Source organism: Papio anubis, chromosome 11 (assembly GCF_008728515.1).
Source record: "Papio anubis isolate 15944 chromosome 11, Panubis1.0, whole genome shotgun sequence".
Lineage (NCBI taxonomy): Eukaryota > Metazoa > Chordata > Mammalia > Primates > Cercopithecidae > Papio > Papio anubis.
This window is the reverse complement of record NC_044986.1, coordinates 528640-547904: the sequence shown is the minus strand read 5'-3', so window position 1 is coordinate 547904 and position 19265 is coordinate 528640. Positions and strand designations below refer to the sequence as shown.

The 19265-nt window shown below is 53.1% G+C and overlaps 1 protein-coding gene across 2 annotated transcripts in view; it reads right to left on the bottom strand.

Annotated features, from left to right (window-relative positions):
* The window catches only part of CFAP46 (cilia and flagella associated protein 46), a 119997-nt gene that overhangs the window by 5193 nt on the left and 95539 nt on the right, over window positions 1-19265 (bottom strand). For both annotated transcript variants that reach the window (XM_031651966.1, XM_021943888.2), the window contains 10 exons: window positions 16616-16713; window positions 15947-16023; window positions 15148-15278; window positions 14559-14680; window positions 13951-14033; window positions 13278-13445; window positions 1384-1454; window positions 1013-1073; window positions 902-937; window positions 479-581 (listed from right to left, as the gene is read on the bottom strand). In XM_031651966.1, coding sequence (XP_031507826.1) covers window positions 479-581; window positions 902-937; window positions 1013-1073; window positions 1384-1454; window positions 13278-13445; window positions 13951-14033; window positions 14559-14680; window positions 15148-15278; window positions 15947-16023; window positions 16616-16713 — 950 coding nt within the window. The remainder of the gene's footprint in view (window positions 1-478; window positions 582-901; window positions 938-1012; window positions 1074-1383; window positions 1455-13277; window positions 13446-13950; window positions 14034-14558; window positions 14681-15147; window positions 15279-15946; window positions 16024-16615; window positions 16714-19265) is intronic.

The following is a 19265-nucleotide window of genomic DNA, read 5'->3' as shown; positions in this document are numbered from 1 at the left end:
TGCCCCTGCACACACCTGCCTCTGCACACACCTGCCCCTGCAGCCTCGCCCCTGGCATGGAGCCTGTGACATAGAGCGACCCCTCCCATCCGTGGCTCTCCCTGGTTGCTCTGGTTCCTTGCTACCTGCTTGTGGACACCTCTGGACCACAGAACCCCGAGGGCATCTGGGGGGCAGAGTCTGCGAGTGGTCTCTGGAGGGGCTGCAGTGCTGGTGGTGAAGAGGCAGCCCCTGCTGCTGGACCACGTGCTATCGGTGACCCTGGGGGCCCCAGGTTGCCATCTGTAAAGTGGGGACAGTGCCCCTTGCCCAGTCTCTGTGAGGACTCAAGGAGCTGGGTCTGTCTCAGCATCCCCTGCTGTACCTGGTGGGACTTGCGGGGCAGACCCAGGGAGCTGGGAGTGGGGGGCAGTGGCTCCCCGCTGGTCCCTCGAGACCTGCCACACTGTAAACGACTCCTGGGAGCCCAGATCCGAACCTGGGAAAGTGCTTGCTTCCCAGATGTCCCACCCATCGCGAAGTGAATGTGTCTTGGAATCTTTCCAAAATGTCTTGGGTGACGGAGACAGGAGTCAGCATTTCTGCAAGGAGAACGGGGTGGATACAGACCACGGTACTTCATCAGACATACGTGTGCAGGGCCGGGGCCCTGGGGAGGGGTCACGGTGAATGCAGGTGGATGTGTCAATGCCCTGCCATGCCCTGTGGGGTGATGGTAGAACCAGGCCAGCCAGAGAGAAAACCCCAACAAATTAAAATATTTAAAGCCAACACAGGGCAAGCACATATGCAGATTTTGGAGCCTCGAGGAGTGGGGCACCAGCTGCTGTCCACAACTGCAGGGCGGCAGGAGGCCCGAGGTTGGCGTGTGCCTGAACAGGGAGCCCTGTGCAGCACCCACCTGGGCCCTGGGCCTCCTCGTATGGGTCCACGATGACTGGGTTCTGGTCAAGGAGAAATGGGAGCACAGGGTGGGGTCTCGGTCCCCCCACTGGGGCTCATCAAAGGATACACTTGAAGTTGTCGGAGTCGACTGTGATGCAGTCAGCAGGGATGATCCGGGGGACGCTGCCCTGCAACCACAGAGCAGGGTCACGCCAGGTGCAGGGGCCCGAGCCCGACCGCCAGCGCCTGCCCCAGGCCAGTGTGTGGGGCCTGAGCCCGACCGGGCCGGGCCAGCTGTGCCCACAGAGCAGGTCACGCCAGGTGCAGGGGCCCGAGCCCGACCGCCAGCTGTGCCCACAGAGCAGGTCACGCCAGGTGCAGGGGCCCGAGCCCGACCGCCAGCTGTGCCCACAGAGCAGGTCACGCCAGGTGCAGGGCCCGAGCCTGACCGCCAGCTGTGCCCACCAGCCCGATCCCCCACCACAGACCCCCACCTACCTTCCTGCCCTTCTTCACTAGGCTTCTCTTTTTGGGGTCTCTGCTTCTCCCCTCCTTTTTCACGCCACCTTCTGTTGAAGACAAGAAAGAGGCGGGGGATGTTTGGCAGCAGCTCGAGGCAGCCGTCCGGCCACACTGTCGGTTAATTTCATGTTATGCAAATTTCACTTCAATGAAAAAACACAAGTTGTGAAAACAAGCAATTTTAATTTTTGTGAAGTTGACAAGGCAATAACTTCTGAAATGCAAAGGTTCACGGGGTTGGGGAAAGCCCTCAAGGAAGAACCACTCTCGAAAGGCTCCAAGGCCCACCTGGCTGCCATTCACACACCCCACTGGGCACTCACCAGTGTGCCTGCCGTGCCTGGGCCCCTCACCGGTTCCAGGGCCTTCTGTACAGGGATTTACAATCGGCCCCTGTCTACACGAACACTTTCTTTTGCAGGCTCTGCATAGACAGCCGTGTGCCTGGGAAGGATGGCCACTTCCCTCCTGTTTGTGCCCCGTCTTTTCTTTCCTGTGTGCCTATGTTGGGGCCTCCAGCAGACAGCAGAATGGACGCACGGATGGGGCTCACTGCTTCACCCCCTTCAGAGAGGCTGCTTCTAAGGGAGCCCCATTAAGAAGGAGGCTCTCTCTAGCTTTTGATGGATTTCTTTATCAGGATGGGGCATTGCATTTGGTTCCTGGCTCACAAAGTAAATGTGTGCGTTTTATCAAATGCTTTCACCCTGCGCTGGCTGAAATGCTCACACGACTGTTCTTCTAGGACACCTGTAGCGTTTTAAGGTTAAACTGGGGCCGGGCACAGTGTCTCACGCCTGTAATCCCAGTGTTTTGGGAGGCCGAGGTGGGAGGATCGCTTGAGCCCAGGAGTTCGAGACCAACCTGGGCAACAGAGTTAGCTCCTGTTTCTAAAAAACACCTAGCCGGGAATGGCGTCCTGCATCTGTAATCCAGGCTATTCGGGAGGCTGAGGTGGGAGGATGGCTTGAGCCCAGGAGGTGGAGGCTGCAGTGAGCTGTGATTGTGTCACCGCACTCCAGCCTGGGTGACAGAGCAAGACCCCGTCAGGAAGTGGGAAGAAGGGGAGAGAAAAGGCTAAACTGAGTGATGACAGCTTATCTTTTTATGCATTTTTGTGCCGTTCTGGAGCATCTGGGAGGAGTTAGGCTGGCCTAGGTAAGGATGGGAGGAGCTGTCTACTTTTTCTGATACTGGGGAGATCTATCTAATGCTGACATGATTGTTTCTTGACAGTCTGGCAGAATTCAGTGGAAACATGGAGAAAAGGATATTTTTTTGTGGGCAGACTTAAATCCATTGATGTGCTTTTTTATTGGTTATGAGACTATTCAGGTTTGCTTTCTTCCTGGCATCTCAAAGTGTTTTCTCCTAATATTTCGTCCTTGCTGCCTAGGGGTTTTGCTACGTTGGTTCAAAGTTGCTTGGAGACTCCCACGTTCTCTGGTTGCCTCTGGTGCACCGTCAGGGCTGTGTCTCCTTCCGTTTCCGGCTTTCTTGGCTGCTCTTCTCCGTGGCATCGGAGATGTTTCCTCGGCGTCATCTTTCTGCACGTGCTCCTCTGCTCACCCTGAGATTATTCTGCCTCCTTGCTCTGACTTCTTTTTTTTTTGAGACGGAGTCTCGCTCTGTTGCCCAGGCTGGAGTGAGTGGCACCATCTTGGCTCACTGCAAGCTCCGCCTCCCGGGTTCCCGCCATTCTCCTGCCTCAGCCTCCTGAGTAGCTGGGACTACAGGCGCCCACCACCATGCCAGGCTAATTTTTTGTATTTTAGTAGAGACGGGGTTTCACTGTGTTAGCCAGGATGGTCTCGATCTCCGGACCTCGTGATCCACCCACCTCGGCCTCCCAAAGTGCTGGGATTACAGGCGTGAGCCACCGCGCTCAGCCGACTCTGACTTCTTAAATCAGGTGCTGAGCTTCTGAATTCCTGGTGCTTTTCCTATTCTAACATGACATTTACAGCTGCAACACCTTCTAAGTTACGTTTAGCAACATCTCGCTAGTTTTTGACATTTCCATGATCATTTCATTTCTTCTGCGTCCCATGAGATATTTAGAAGCGTGGTCTTGAATTTTCAAGTGTGCGAGGATGGAAAAAAGTCTGCCTTGGAGAACTGCTTTCTGCCCGCCTCACACTGGCCTCAGGTGTGGGCCGTCTGCTGGCGTCTGAGACACGGTAGGATCTGCTTCTCAATTTTGTGATTATTCCGAGCGTAGTTGAAAAGATTGCAAATCGCCACTTTTGAGGCACAGAGTTCCATGTCTCTATTAAGCCAAGATTGTTAATTACGTCACCCCGAATTCCCTCTTTTTGCTTTGTCTGTCAGACCCGTCAGTAATCCAGGCACAGTAAGATCTCCCAGCGTCGGGGCTGGTCAACGGCCACACCCTGCAGTTTCTACTTTTTATTGCTTCTTGTATTTGGAGGCTATTTCATGTCTCTGAGGAGGTGGACCTTCGATTCTCACGGTGTCCATGTCCCTAATAATGCCTGGCTCTGAAGTCTGTTTCCCTTGAGAGTCAGACACCAGCCCTCCGGGTTACTCTTAAATATTTACTCATTTTCGCTTCTCTTGGTTTATCACGTGGGGGTCACTTGCGATGGGTGTGCTCCTGCAAAGGGCATGCAGCTGCATCCTCTTATCTCCCATCGTCTCGTTAGCAGGGTTGGCCAATTTACTTTTTCTGATATACGACATAAATTGGCCAACTTCTACCATCTTACTGTTTTATTTTTATTTGTCCTGGTTTTCTACGTGTTTCTCCATTACTGGCTGTTGGATGCCTTGATTGAGGTTACTGGCCCATTCGTCTTCCTCATTCATTCTTCCTTCTCTATTCTTTGGGAGTTTGCACACCAGCTCTCTGGTGGTGCCCTTAGCGTTTTACCACGCGGTGTGGCCACACCTGGCGGCGCCCCAGACTCAGCGGTTCGCGGCTGAGGACACTTAAGGCTCAGCTTATCTTTTCCTTTTGTGGCCGCTGGGTAATGCATTTCAAAAAGACTTAGATCACCGGCAGCCCGATTTTCAGTTACTCTGTGGTGAGGGTTCTGTTAGTTTCTGTGGCTGCCGTTAACCAATTACTACAAAACGGGGGCTAAACGTGGCACCGCTTCCTGTCTGATGGTTCTGGGAAGCGGAGGTCCGAATGGGGTTCACCGGCTCACAATGGCGCACCAGCCCGGCCACCCTCTTCCTGGAGGCTCCCGGGGAGAATCCGTTCCTGGCTCCCGGCCACGCTCTCCATCCTCACCATCGGCAGCGCAGCCCCCAAGCTCTTTCTCTGGCCTTCCTGCTTCTCTCGTGTGAGGGCTTTGTCATCACCTGGGCCCTCCCATATCCGCAGGATCGTCTCCCACCTCAAGTCTGGAATCGTATCTGCAAAGCCCCAGGACCATGCGACGTCACAGGCTCACAGGCACCGGGGCTGGGCCGTGGGCACCCCTGGGCGGCCCGTGCCACACTGTTGTGAGAGTGTCTAGTCCGGCTGCTGCTTTCCTGTTCTGCCCCTTCCACGACGGTGGTGGCTGCACCGGGCAGTGGGGAAGGGAAGGATGTTTCAATAAGCGATGCACAGACAGCTGGATCCCCTCAGAGAAGAAAACCTTAAACTCCACCTCCCGCTCCACAGAGTCCATCTCAGATGGCAGTTAGAGGTGGAAACGTGAAAGGTGGAAACGAGAAATGCATTTAGAGGATGTCTTTGGAGAATATTTTCATGATCATGAGGTGAAGAAAGATTTAAAAATCCCAAACACACCTAATGACAAACCACAGCTAACAGTGAAAAGCACAAAGCTTTCACCTCAGATCAGAAACAAGGCAAGGAAGCCCACTCTTGACACTTCTGTTTAAACAGCGCTGGAAGTCCCCGCTGCAGCAGTCAGGAAAGAAAGAGAAATAACAGGCCAGGCGTGGTGGTTCATGCCTGTAATCCCAACACTTTGGGAGGCTGAGGTGGGTGGATCACCTGAGGTCAGGAGTTTGAGACCAGCCTGACCAACATGGTGAAACCCCATCTCTACTAAAATTACAAACATTAGCTGGGTATGGTGGCGTGCACCTGTAATCCCAGCTACTTGGGAGGCTGAGGCAGGAGAATTGCTTGAACTCAGGAGGCGGAGGTTGCAGTGAGCTGAGATCGCGCCACTGCACTCCAGCCTGGGCAACAGGGCGAGACTCCATCTCAAAAAGAAATTTTAAAAAAATTTAAAAAAGAAAGAGAAATGACAGGACACACATCAGAAAAAAAGATGTGAAATTATCTGTTTGTAGATAACAAGCTCTTATATATACAAGACCTCAAAGACTCTACCAGAAAACTGTTAGAACTAATAAATTAAGTAAAGTTGCAAGATACAAAGTCAACATACAAAAATCAGTATTTATATATATTACCAATGAACTATCTGATTAAGAAATTAAGAAAACCACCTTATTTCTTTTTCTTTTTCTTTTTTTTTTTTTTTTTTTTTTTTTTTTTTGAGAGGGAGTCTCGCTTTGTCGCCCAGGCTGGAGTGCAGTGGCTGGATCTCAGCTCACTGCAAGCTCCGCCTCCCGGGTTCACGCCATTCTCCTGCCTCAGCCTCCCGAGTAGCTGGGACTACAGGCGCCCGCCACCACACCCGGCTAATTTTTTGTATTTTTTTAGTAGAGACGGGGTTTCACCGTGTTAGCCAGGATGGTCTCGATCTCCTGACCTTGTGATCCGCCCATCTCGGCCTCCCAAAGCGCTGGGATTACAGGCTTGAGCCACTGCGCCTGGCGGAAAACCACCCTATTTCTAATAGCATCAGAAAGAATAAAATACTTAGGAATAAATTCAACTATGAAGTGAGAGATCTGTGCCTTGGAAACTGTAAGACACTGATGAAAGAAGTTGAAGGAGACATAAATAAATGGGAAGATATCCTGTGTTCTTTGATTGGAAGAATTAATATTTGTAAATGCCCATAAATGCCACATCTTAAAGCACCAGCTATTAAGAAAAAGATTGATAAATTAGATTATAATAACATTAAAATATTTTGTTCATCAAAAGACACATTCAAGAGAGTGAAAGGACCAGGTACAGAGAAGACATTTGTCATTGACACAAACAATAAAAATTATATCCAAAGTATACCAGGAAAATCCAACAAACCTCAAAGAACAAAACCCAGATAACCCCACAGGATCACAGATCTAAACAGGCTCTTCTACAAATGGCTGGTGGTGGTGCTCTGAAAGGACTGCACCCCTGCACGCCAGGACATGCAGACGGATGGGGTGTCTAGTAACAGGGGGCAGATAAATTGTGCAGGGTGGAACATGGCTGGCCACAGAGACCAGCCACGGAGCCAGGCAGGAGCTGGAGCCACAGAGACCAGCCACGGAGCCAGGCAGGAGCTGGAGCCACAGAGACCAGCCACGGAGCCAGGTAGGAGCTGGAGCCACAGAGACCAGCCACGGAGCCAGGCAGGAGCTGGACGCAGTGTGTGCCTTCAGATGCCATTTGCAGAGTTTAAGAACAGGCACCCCAGGCTGCAGGATTTTGGGGTGCCGATGTTGGAGGTGAGGTTGTAAAAGGCCCTGCCTTTGCAGTACAGTCAGGAGGGTGGGCGCTGTGGGTGGCGAGCTGGGCTGGGGAAGCAGGGGTGACTCTCGGGTGGGAGCAGGTCCTGCCTCCTGCCTGGTGCTCCATTTGGGCATTTTTCTAGAGACGTGACACACTTCACTATCAAAAATGGTTTCCGACACCTCCGTGAGCCTCGTGTCTGTGCCAACCGACTCCAGCTCCGGCCTCCCTGCTTCTCCACCCGGCACGCTCACCCTCTCCACAGCCTGAGCCCCACCCAGTCCCGGGCCATGGAGCCGCCCTCCTGCCACGAAGGGCAGACACATCCACGAAGGGCAGACACGTCCACAAAGGGCAGACACGTCGTCCACGTGGTGAAGGCAGGAGGGTGGCCAGAGGGGCGAGCCAGAGTTCCGAGAAGGGGCTGACAGTGGCCTGCAGACAGACAGGGCACCCGGTGGGCCAGAATCAGATGGAGACCAGCTATAAGCTGCCACGCCGGCTGCTGTGGCAGGCCTGGAGGAGCCTCCCTGGAACACAGCACCTGTGGGGGCCTCCATCCTTGGGGGCTTCCGTCCTTGGACCGCCTCCTTCAAAGATCCACTTTGTGCCTGGGCCCTTGTGCAAGCTTCTGTGACCCCGATGCAAATTTGCTCTTTCTGTATTTCATGTAAAAAAATTCCACTCACAAGCAGGAGACTCCACAAGGGCTTGGGGTCACGGGAAGGGTCAAAGTACCAGAGTACAGAGTCCAATTTTAGATTGCTCAGGTTCAGCTGACCACAGTGAGCTGCCTGCACTGAAAGTGAGCAGTGTGACAGGACTGGACGGTGCACGCCTATGAGTCACGGCCACAGCAGAGGCCACGGCACACCCAGCCCCGGGATCTTCCCCAAACGCCTGCGACCTTCCCTCCCGCACCCGCGACCCTCCCCCAACTTCTCCCGCAGCCCCAGCCCCCACCCCCAGGAAGCCACGTACCTGCCTTCTGACTTGTACGTTAGTTTGTATTTCCCAGGCTTTTGTAAAAACGAAACCATGCCCGGGCACTCCCTGGATCCGGCCTCTTTCCCTCGGCGTAATCCTTCCGAGTGAGCCCTGTCTATGCTGTCCCAGGCACCGACGGTCACCCCTCGGCGTAATCCCTCTGAGCCCCATCTACGCTGTCCCAGGCACCGACGGTCCCCCCTCGGCGTAATCCTTCTGAGCCCCGTCTACGCTGTCCCAGGCACCGACGGTCCCCCCTCGGCGTAATCCATCTGAGCCCCATCTACGCTGTCCCAGGCACCGACGGTCACCCCTCGGTGTAATCCTTCTGAGCCCCGTCTATGCTGTCCCGGGCACCGACGGTCGACCCTCATTGGCAGGCAGGACCCCACCACGTGGCCACACCCTGATGTGCTCATCTGCTCACTGGGTGTCCAGGCGTCTGTCACGTGGATGATGGACCTTTCTGTGGTTTCCCGGTTTAGGCCATTGCAGATAATGCTGCCGTAAACATTTGTATGAGTTTCTGTGGACGTGTGTCTCCTTATCTCTTTGGTAAATACCTACGAGTGGAATGACTGCGGCATACAACAGGCCTGCGTTTAACTTGTTAAGAAACTGCCAAACCGTCTTCCAAAGTGGCTCCAGCATTCACCATTCCCCCCAGCCAAGAACGAGGGTTCCGGTTCCACACCCTCGCCAGCACGTCCTCTGGTCAACCTTGTGAGTTTCGCCCATTCTAATAGGCGTGCAGGGGTATTTCACTGTGGTTTCCATTTGCATTTCCTTGATAATTAATGATGTCAGGCATCTTTCCATCTTTCCATCTTTCCATCGTACTTTGTTTGCTATCTAAATCTTTTCTGGTGAAGTATCTGTTCAAATCTTTTATAGGGTTGTTTTTTTCTTATTCAGTTTTGAGAGTTCTTTATATAGTCTAAATTTGTTACTATTATCAGATTCTTCCAGTCTTAGTGTAACTTTTCATTTTCTTAACAATATCCTTCAAAGAGTGGAAATTCTTAAATTTGCTGAAAGTCATACAGATTTTCTTCAGTGTTTTCTGCTAGAAATGTGAGCGTCTTTGGTCTCGGATCCATTTTGAGTTGATTTTCATGCGTGGTGTGCGGCCTCGTTTTTGTTGTGTTTTGTTTTGCAAACGCCCAGGGACTGCAGCCACTCAGGGAGATGCCCTTCCTCCGCTCAGCATCGTCATCCCTTTCCAGCCACCACCCGGCTGTGCCCCTGTGGTGCGCTTCTGGTTCCCCACCCCGTCCCACGGGTCTACACGGCTGCCGTCGTGTCTGTGCTCCACTGTGTCAACACTGCGCCCGTGTGATGGGCTCCTGACATCAGGTGGCATGTGCCCTCCTATTTTGGCTACTTTAGGTCCTTTACATTTTTATATAACTTTTAGAATAAACTTGTTAAATTCCACAAAACAAAACAAAAAAAAACCTGTGGAGATTTTAACTAGAGTTGTGTGGAATCTACAGATTACTTCAGGACAAGTTGACACCTTGGCAATACTGGGCCTTCTCACCTAAGAGCCTGATGCTTCTCTCCATTTGTTTAGTTCTTTAATCTCTCTCAGCAATGTTTTATAGTATGAGTGTACAAAGTCTTGCACCTTTTGTCAAATGTATCCCTAAGTATTTCCCGGCTTGGAAGCTATTGTCAATGGTAGTGTTTTAAGTTTTAATTTCTGATAGTTATATAGAAATGCAATTGGTTTTTGTACCTTGACTTTTGTATCCTTCAACCTTGCCAAAATCACTCACTAGATCACACTTTCTACACAGATGATGAGACCACCCGCAGAGAAGAACTATCTAGATGCTTTTCCTCTCCAGCACGGTGCTGACACTGCAGTGGGTGGCCCTGCCTGGCTGCTGGCCTTGGGGGACGGCCTCAGCCTCCTGCCGACCTGCGACACTCAGGGACAGCTGTTCTGCGGATGTCCTTTGCCAGCCGGAGGAAGCTGTCTTCCCCTCCTCGTTTTCTAAGAGCTCGTATTCGGAGTGGATGTTGGGTTTTGTCAAATGCTTTTCTGCATCTATTGCAATCATCGGATAGTCCTTATTTTTTAGCTTATGGATATGGTGAATCACATTGGCTGATTTTTCAAATACTGGATGACCCTTGTATTACTGGGTTAAAATCCACGTGGACATAATATAAATCCTTGTAACGTCTCGTTTTGCTCCATTTCCTAACATTTTGTTAAGAATGTTATTAGCATCTATATTCATGAGGCATATTGGTCCTTTTTTTAAAATCTCCTAATGTGTTTCTCTGGGTTTGTGTCCGGATAATGCCAGCCTCAGAAAATCAGCTGGGAAGTAGCGTCTCTCCTCTTTAATTGCTGTGGGAGGATGTGTGTAGACATCCTCTGGGTGTCGAGGTTTTTCCTTTGTGGGAAGATTTTAAACTAAACTATTACCTTAATAGATACGGGCCTATCCAGGCCATCCCTTTCTTCTAGAGTGAGTGTGGAAGCTTGGGTCTTTCGAGGAACTTGTCCATTTCATGTAAGTTGTTAAATTTATTGACACGGCTTTATTCATTATTTATTTTTTATCTTCTCTTGACTCTGTAGTGATGCTCCCTCTATCATTTTTGATATTGATAATTTGTGTCTCTGTCTTTTCCTGATCCGCCTGACCTGACTAGAGGTGTATTAATTTTATTGATTTTTCTCAAAGAACTTGCTTTTGGTTTGTGTTTCTGTTTCCTGTGTCATAGATTTCTGTTCTTATGTTAATCAACCTTGATAATGTTTGTGTTAAATTTGTTCTTCTTTTCCTAATTTTTGAAGATAGAAATAGCGGTCATTGCTCTGTGGCCTTTTTTCTTTCTAATATACATGCTTAGTTCTGTAAATCCCTTCTTGCGCATCAGCAGCATCCACAAGTAATGATAAACTGTTTTTGTCTTCATTCACAACACAATATTTTCTGAATTTCCCTTTTAATGTCTTCTTTTATCCACGGGTATTTAAGAAGTATGTTTAGTTTCCAAGTGTTTGGGGTTTTCCAGGCATGATTTCTGTTATTAAGTTCTAATTTAACTCCACTGTGGTCAGAGAACCTACTGTGGGTAATTTGGACCCTTTAATATTTTTGTGGCTTGTTTTATGCTCAACTTAGCGTACATCTCATCAAATGTTCCGTGTGTGTGTGTGAAAAAAGTGTACATTCTTCTGCCATGGGGGGAATGTCACATAAACGTCCGTGAGATGAGGCTGCCTGGCATGTTTAATCCTCCACACCCGACTGATTCGATGCATATTTGCTCCATGACTGCTGAGAAAGGGACGTTGACCCCCCCAGCCATCCCTGCGTGCGGCTTGTGTGTTCTGTGGCTCTGTGGGTTTTGTCTCGTGTATTTTGCCGCGATGTTAATCAATGTACAGACATTTTGGTTTCACGCCCTCTTCATGAATTAGCCGCCTCCTCTTTACGGAACCGCCCGCTGTAGCTCTGGTCACACTCCCAGAATGAACTCCACCTTTTTCTGATTTAATCTCACCATGCCAACCTTCTTTGGATACTAAGAGATACGGTTTTTCCATCCTTTCTTTTTAACTCACCATTTTCTTTTCATTTAAAGTGGGTTTCTTGGAGGAAGCGTATTATGAATGCTGAATTTTCATTTAATCAGATGATCTTTTTCTTTTAGTTGGGGGTGTTTAGACACTTAATGTGATTATGGATATGGTTGGGTTGAAATATACTATCTTGCTATTTCTTTTTTATTTTTCCTATCTGTTCTCTCTTCCCTTTTTTTCTGTGTTTTTTGGATTAAGGGGCTGCTTATGATTCCATTTCATCTTCTTCATTACGTATTTGCTGTAAACTCGGGGGGGTTGTTTGTTTTTCTTGTTGTTTTGTTTTTATTGATTACTTGAGGATGTATAGTTTATAACTTTATCACAGTCTATCTTCAAGTAATATTATACCACTTTCTCTAGAGGATGGAGCCTTTACGTACTTTGCTTCCATCCCTCCCTCTCATCTTTGGTGCTGTTATTTATTTCACATTTAGGTTATAAAACCCCAAACCATTATTATTTTCCTTTGCTCTAAACTTTTTGCTCAAAAACATTTTAAAGAGATTTTGAAAATAAAGGAGTTTTAAGTGTTTATCCGTCTTTTCACTGTTTTCAGAGCTGTCTCTTTCCCTGGCCTCGCACACAGGCGGCGGCCGTCTTCCTGCCGAGGGCTCTGCAGATCTCGGAGTGGCCGTTCCTTGCAGCTCTCTCCTTCCGGGCGTCCCGCCCTGCACGTTGCAGCTGTCGGTTTCCCCAGACTCCAAACTGCCTGTCCTCAACTTGGGGAGACCCCTGGGCTCTTCCCGCCCCCCCCAACAATGTTGTGACCTGGAAACTCCCCAGAGAGTAAGAGCCGGGGGGCGGGGGGCCACCGTGGCACTCACCAGCCAACCCCTCTTTCAAGGATCCCCGTCCTGCGCGACGGGCCGGTCAGTGTTTGAAACCCTCATTTCATGTGTTTTTTTCTGGTTTACAGTTGTCTCAGCTGGAAGGACAAATCTGGTCCTTGTTACTTCATCTGAGATGGAAGCAAAAGTCCAATCTATTTATTTTTAATTTTGATATTGAAGTGCCACATACATGCAGAAAACTGCACATACCACAAGTGTAGGGCTTGGGGAAGTTTCACAAACCGGGCACGTCTGCACAGCCAGCACTCAGTCACAGAATGCGGTCACCCCCGAATCCCAGCCGAGGCCAGGGCCTTCCGCGCTCTCCCTCATTGCTCTCCACAGTCTGATCCGCGCTCTCCCTCATTGCTCTCCACAGTCTGAGTGATTAACGGAGAGGCTGGCTGTTCACTACACATCTGGTCTCCTCCTTTGAACAGATGTTTGTGGGGGCAAGAATGGCATTAAGTTTGTCTTCCCTGTGTGTTGGCACCAGGATACTGGCACATAGCAGGTATTTTATAAATAGTTTTGAGTGTTTATATATATACATACATATTTTATTTTTGACAAGGCCTCACTCTGTTGCCCAGGCTGCAGTGCAGTGGTGCCATCTCAGCTCCCAGCCTCCTGAGTGGCTGGGACCACAGGTACACGCCACCATGCCCGGCTAATTTTAAAATTTCTTGTAGAGATGCACTCTCGCCATGTTGCCCAGAGTGTTTATATTCTGTAAATATCTTTGAGTGAATAAATGCCTAGAAAAATGTTGCAACATTTGATGGTTATTTTTTGATAGGAGCTAACATTGTTTCATCTGAAAAATAAATATTTCCCTTTTAAAATTAGACATAAGGCGGCTAAGGGCAGTCCCTACCTGGCTCTTCTTTATGGAGGCGATTCCACAACATCTGAAGAGAAAATTCTCGTGACACAGAGGAAATTGTCCCTTCATCAAACACAGAGAGGCCTTCCAGTGGCAGCTCCAGGAGAGGTCTGTCTGCGACCAGGATGATCTTATCCACAACCTCGGGCTGGACTGTGTCTGGGAAACAGCCGTGCAGGGAGATCAGCTCCTGAAGACGGGACCCCTCCCACGGGGCCGCAAGGCTGGCAGCCCGCCTTGACTCCACGCCACCTTCTCCTCCAGATGCCCCAGAACGGGATGAGGAACCGCCTCCCATCACGCCTGTCCCTCCACACGATTCGTTTTGTTAGCAAGCACGCGTGGTGTGGCGGGGCTGCCAATCCACCTCGCGAGGGAGCTGTGCTGGGTTCCGTGGTGCTCTCAGGGGGCTTGGCACAGAGCCTCCTACCCGGAGCCTCCTATCCGGAGAGGCACGGACCCTCCGACCCAGTCCGTGGCTGTGCACAGAACCTTCCAGGGACCCCATGCGCAGGGAGGCCTCAGAGGGAGGGGCTGCAGGGCTTGTGGGGCTCCTGGGCTCCTGACCCCCCTTGGCGTTCCTGGATGGGTGGGTGGATCCCGACCCCACCTCTCCTGGCGGGACCAGCTCCCCGCGCTGAGTGGCCGCGCCCGCCCCACTCACTGTGTTGTCCTGTGGACATTTTCCTCTCCTTGTCTTTGCCCTTCGACTTCCCTGAATCAGCAACGACCACGGGCATCTGCACTCTGAAAGTCAGGTTATATATTCGAAAACAGACAGATAACAAACGCTTGGAATATAGGCGACCCCTCCCTAGCCTGTTTCACTCTAAGGCAGCAGCGCCACGAATCCCCACGCTCACTTCTGGGATGGTCCCACTGAGGTGGGGCCGGGATGAGCCACAGGATTTCGGGATCATCTCTGATCCACCAGCCGAGCTAAACGGTGCCAGGTATCTGTCCCCTCTGCCTTCCTTCCCACCTCAAATCAAAGGAGCCCGGGCGGTCCCTCAGAGGTGCTTGCCATCCCACCCCACGCTTGGGCCGGGGGCTGGAGGGGCCGTGGGGAGTGGGCAGTGGGCAGTTCTCCTCCAGGCAGGAATGGAGGCAGATCCAGGAAGAACTGCTTCCTGGGAGCAGGCGGGCGGCGCGGAGTCTGGAACAAAGGTGGCCGAGAAGGCACAGCAAGCACACGTGGTTGCCCACGGCACTGGACACACGTGTCCATGCATGAGTGTGGTGGGGAGCCGGCGGCAACGTCATCCCTGGTACCTGGCCTCGGACAGGCTGAGCAGGGGGAAGAGCGGCTGCAGAAGCTCCTCCAGGGGCCCCAGGATGCTGCTGAGCCTCTGCACAGGGCACTCCTTCTCTTCCACCTGGAGGCCTTCTGGCTCCTACTCAACCCAAACAAGAGGTCCCCATAGCAAAGAGGGCGCATGGCCCAGACCCCACGAGGGCCAGGCCCCTGCGGAAAGGCCGAGCTCCTGCCCCTTCTGCGAACAGCGTGGTGGACAAGGGCGCCCGGCTTGGTAATGAGAGCCCCACAGCACCTGGCGCATCCTCTGGAGGGTCACCCTGAGACCCCAGCCCCCACCCGTCTCCTCTGCCCGCACCACAGAGGGTCCCTCCCCTTTGTCTGCACTTCAGGGATCAGGCATGGCCAAGGAGTCCAAGGAGTGAGTTCTTCCCCGACATGGAACTTGGCCTGGGAGTTGGGCAGTGCCTGGGTGTCGGGATGGCCCAAGCCCTTCAGCAGCCTGGCCTAGCGCCCCGCCCCTCGCCCCACCTCGCTGGGGTCCTGGCTCTCAGGGATGGGGGCAGAGGGTCCTGGAAGGGTGGCTTGGAGTCTGGAGGGCCTCACCGAGCCTGCGTTCAGGGCCATGTCCTCGCTGTAAACCTGGGCCTGGGTCTGCTTCCGGAACTGCTGGGCACAGGCCAGCAGGTGGGAGAAGGCGGTGGGACTCATGGCCAGACGCATCACCTTGCAGAAGCCTGCGGGAACGTGGACACACCCTCTGTTGCTGCCCAGGCCTGAGGACGGCAGCTGGACCGTGCATGGTGGGCAATGGGAAAAGGGCTGCTGTCTCGCAAGAAAGGCTGCATGGATGGAAGTCCCTCCCGCCGTGTGGGGTCCCCTGGCCGCACGCTGTGGAGCGGCTGCTGCATCATTGTGCAGCCAGCGGATGGGCCTCCTGGGCCCCAGGGAAGCACACGCCCCGTGTACATCTGTTTCCAGAATGTCACAGGCTCTACAGACCCCTCCATCCCTGTGGGTGGAGGGCGGGGAGAGGCCACGCCTCCGGGACCCCAGGGGCTCCCTGGTGGGCCTTCAGTTTCTGAAAGGAAAGCGCCCTTGTGCAGGGAGCTCTGCGGCGCAGTGGGCATCAGCGCTGCTCCCGCCCCTGCTCCTGCCCCTGGTCCCGCCCCTGCTCCCATCCCGCCCCCATGCTCCCCTCCCCCCTCCGCTCCCCTCCCCCCTCCGCTTCCCTCCTGCCCACCTCCCCTCCCCCACCGTTCCCCTCCCCCATGCTCCCCTCCTGCCCCACTCCCCTTCCCCCTCTCCCATCCCTGCTCCGCGCCACCTCTCACCCCTGCTCCCCACCCCTGCTCGCAGCCCTGCTCACCTCCTGCTCCTCCTCCCCACTGCCCGCCCTGCTCACCTCCCACCGGCTGCACCTTTCCTTTGGCTGCAGTAATGAACTTGGGTTTCTCATAGGCAGCACCGTATAGACAGGACCTGCTGGCAGGACGCGGGCCAGGGTCGCAGGCAAGCCACGATGGAGACACACCTCACAGCCCAGCTCCAGTGATCTCAGAGGAGCCCAGTGAGGCCCACTCTGCAGACCACGCACCCCCAGCAGGGCCCTCCCCGTGTGTGCCTCCAGGGGCACAGCTGGGTGTGCATGGCCAGTCAGGACCTGGACTGAGAACAGGCTGGGTCATGCACCGGGCAACTGGCCACAGCCAGTGACTTCTGTGGTCACTGCCAGAGGCACCGCTGGCTGGCTGCAGGCCAGTGGGAGCAGGAGAGGGCAGCCATCCTCTCCACTCCGCTGTCACAGTGACCTTCAGGTCAGGACGCCCAGACCAGACACAAAGGCCCTGTACGGGAGACAGGTCGCAGGAGGGGGTGTGCCGCGCCCCTGGACCGCCCCCGCCCTGTGTCATTGGTAGCTGGTGTCTGTCCGGCACCTTCTCAGGACCGGCTGGAGTCCCAGGCCTCCCTGGGGTGGGGCTGAGGTGTGGGCAGCCCACGGCTGGGTCTCTGCCTCCCTGAGGCCTCTCAGCGGGCTGGGGACGACCTCAACAGGAACGAGCGTTAACTTTACCTGTCCCGTGAGAGGTGCAGAAAGAGGACCCGAAAGGTAGGAGGCATCTCATTCAAGAGGTTAAAGTGCTGTTCAGTGACGCAGAGATTTTGCCAAGCCTGAGTGGTGAAAAACGGCTATCAGGGGACGCATTTAGGACGCAGGGACGTCGCTGTGCTGTTCCCTCGTTTCCAGGAGACCTCGCGGCAGAGCCAGAGCGGGGCTTTGTGCCTTTCCTGCCCCGGGCTGGGGCCTTCGGGGTTCGGGGGGCCCTGCTGGGAGTGACTCGGGGATGGCACCAGGGGGCAGCAGAGGCACGCACGAGTCACCGGCGGCCCCAAAATGTCATTTCCCTCCGGTTGTTAATGTTTAGAAACCTGATTTGCATGACGCGAAGTGCATGTTCGCCAAACCCAAAATAACAAATGGAAAATTCTCCAGCGCCTCCTCCGTGAGTGGTGCCTTTCCCTCCATCTTTCCTCCTGTGTCCTCCGCACCACACATGGAGACATACATGTGCAGACACATGGATGCATGCAGACACACGTGTGCACAGACGCACACTCATGCAGACAGGCATGGACACACACACACCCGTGCACAGACACACACACACAGACATGCACAGACACACACAGACGCAAGTGTACACGCACCTAGACGCACAGACATGCACGGACACAGACACGCACATGTACACAGACGCACACACTCACGCATACAGGCACGGACACACATGGACACATACGCGTACACAGCGCAGACTCAGAGCTGTGCCCCCACACTCCCCCGGGGAGGGCCCTCTCTTCCTGGCCCAGGGATGCCAGTCGGCTGTGGTCAGGCGGTGCAGGTGGCGTCTCTAGCCCATCCCCTCCTGTGGACTGTGAGTCTGTCTAATACCAGACCGGGCACGCGGTTCAGGCTCCTCACCACCAGCAGCAGGCGGCCACCACTGCCCCTGAGGGCCAGCCAGAGGGCTCCTGGAGGCCTGGGCCTCTCCGCAAGGGCAGCCCTCCCCCTGTCGAGCTGTGAGGCTTGTGGTTCTGAGTCATAGCTTCAAGTTTGCACAAACAAAGCAGTGTTTACAAAACTTATTATCAAAGTAGAATATACAGAAAGTGGTGTAAAAGCCCATGCGTGAAAAGCTTGATGGACTTTTGCAGTGGGCACACCCTGTGGCCAGGCAAAGAGACAGGACATTGCTGGCCAGTGGCCCTCCTCCCCACAAGGGGACCACAGCAGATTCTAGCAGCTCAGGCGGGCTTTTCTGCCGGGCCTCTGGCTTGCGCTGTGGGCTTCACCCAGGTGGAGCGTGGGGCTGACCCTCCTCGCCGCAGACACCGCAGGTGGGAACGCCACAGCTTCTTCATCCCTTCTGTGGCCGAGGGCATCTGGGTGGCTTCCTGTCGTTGGGGGTCATGAGCGATGCTGCTCTCTGGGGACCCCAGCGAAGCATTTCCACCGGGCGCGGAGTCAGGTGTGGACGCGCAGCGTCAGCTACAGCGATTCCGCCAGAACTCTGCCCGGGCTGCTGCGCCCAGGGGCGGGCATGAGGCCCAAGGAGCCTCAGCTGCCCCCTTCCCCGTCTCATCTCCACGGCCATGTCCTTCTTTTCCACGGGAGCCAATCTGGTTGGTGTCTGGTTATCTGCGTCCGGCTTCAATTTTGCATTTCCCTGACTAATGAACTTGAGCACCATTAAAATCGTTTATTGGCCACACGAATCCTACTTTTGTGAGATTCCAACTTCATGCCATCTTCTATCAGTGTCTCCTTTTCTTATTTAAAAGGGACCCACACCCTCCCTCACGTGGGACGCACATGTGTCAGGCAACCTAGTGTCAAGGTCTTCTCATTCTCTGTGGCTGCCCCTCGACTCTCGGCAGGGCATTTTTGATGAACAGAACTTCTGAATTTTAGCCCGCGGTCTGATTTGTCATTTTTCCCCTGTACGGCTCCTACCCTGTGTCTCCCGTGGCCACAGGCGAGTGGCGCAGCCCCAGGTCCCCACAAGGGACACAGCCCTGGGCCACCTGCCAGGCCATCTCTGTGGAAAACTATGTTGCTAATAGCTCAGGGGAACCAGGCTAAGACCTCACCGGGGGAGGAAGAGGCTCCGTGAACCCTCGGCCACAGAGAACGGGTGGCTTCACAGCGCGGAGCCTCTTGGCCCGCACTCAGGAACAGCACCCGAGTTCTTCAGTCTCTTGGTTCTGTATTTTCTTTTCAGTCTTTCTGCATTTTCTTTCTTTTTCTAATCATTTTGTACTATATTCAATACAAGCGCCGATCGGGCGCACATTTCCACTCTTGCGGAAAACTTTTCAACGTTGTACCATTAAATACGATGCATACTAGGGCTGTAGAGAGATTCTTCATTGGATTAGGGACATTTGCTTCTATCTCAATTTTAAAAATAATGAGTGGATGTTGGATTATGAAAGATACCTTTTTTGCACCTGTCAAGGCGATCTTACGATTTGTCCCCTTTTCCTTCTGTTAACGTGCCCAATGATATTGAACCCCACGGAACACAACCACTTGGCACCGACGTGCGTCCTTTACAACTGCTGGATTTTATTTGCTGTATTCTGTTAGGATTTTTGTGTAATAGTGATGAGAGAGCTTTTCCTTTCTTGTAGTGTCCCTGCTAAGTTTCCAGTGTCAATGT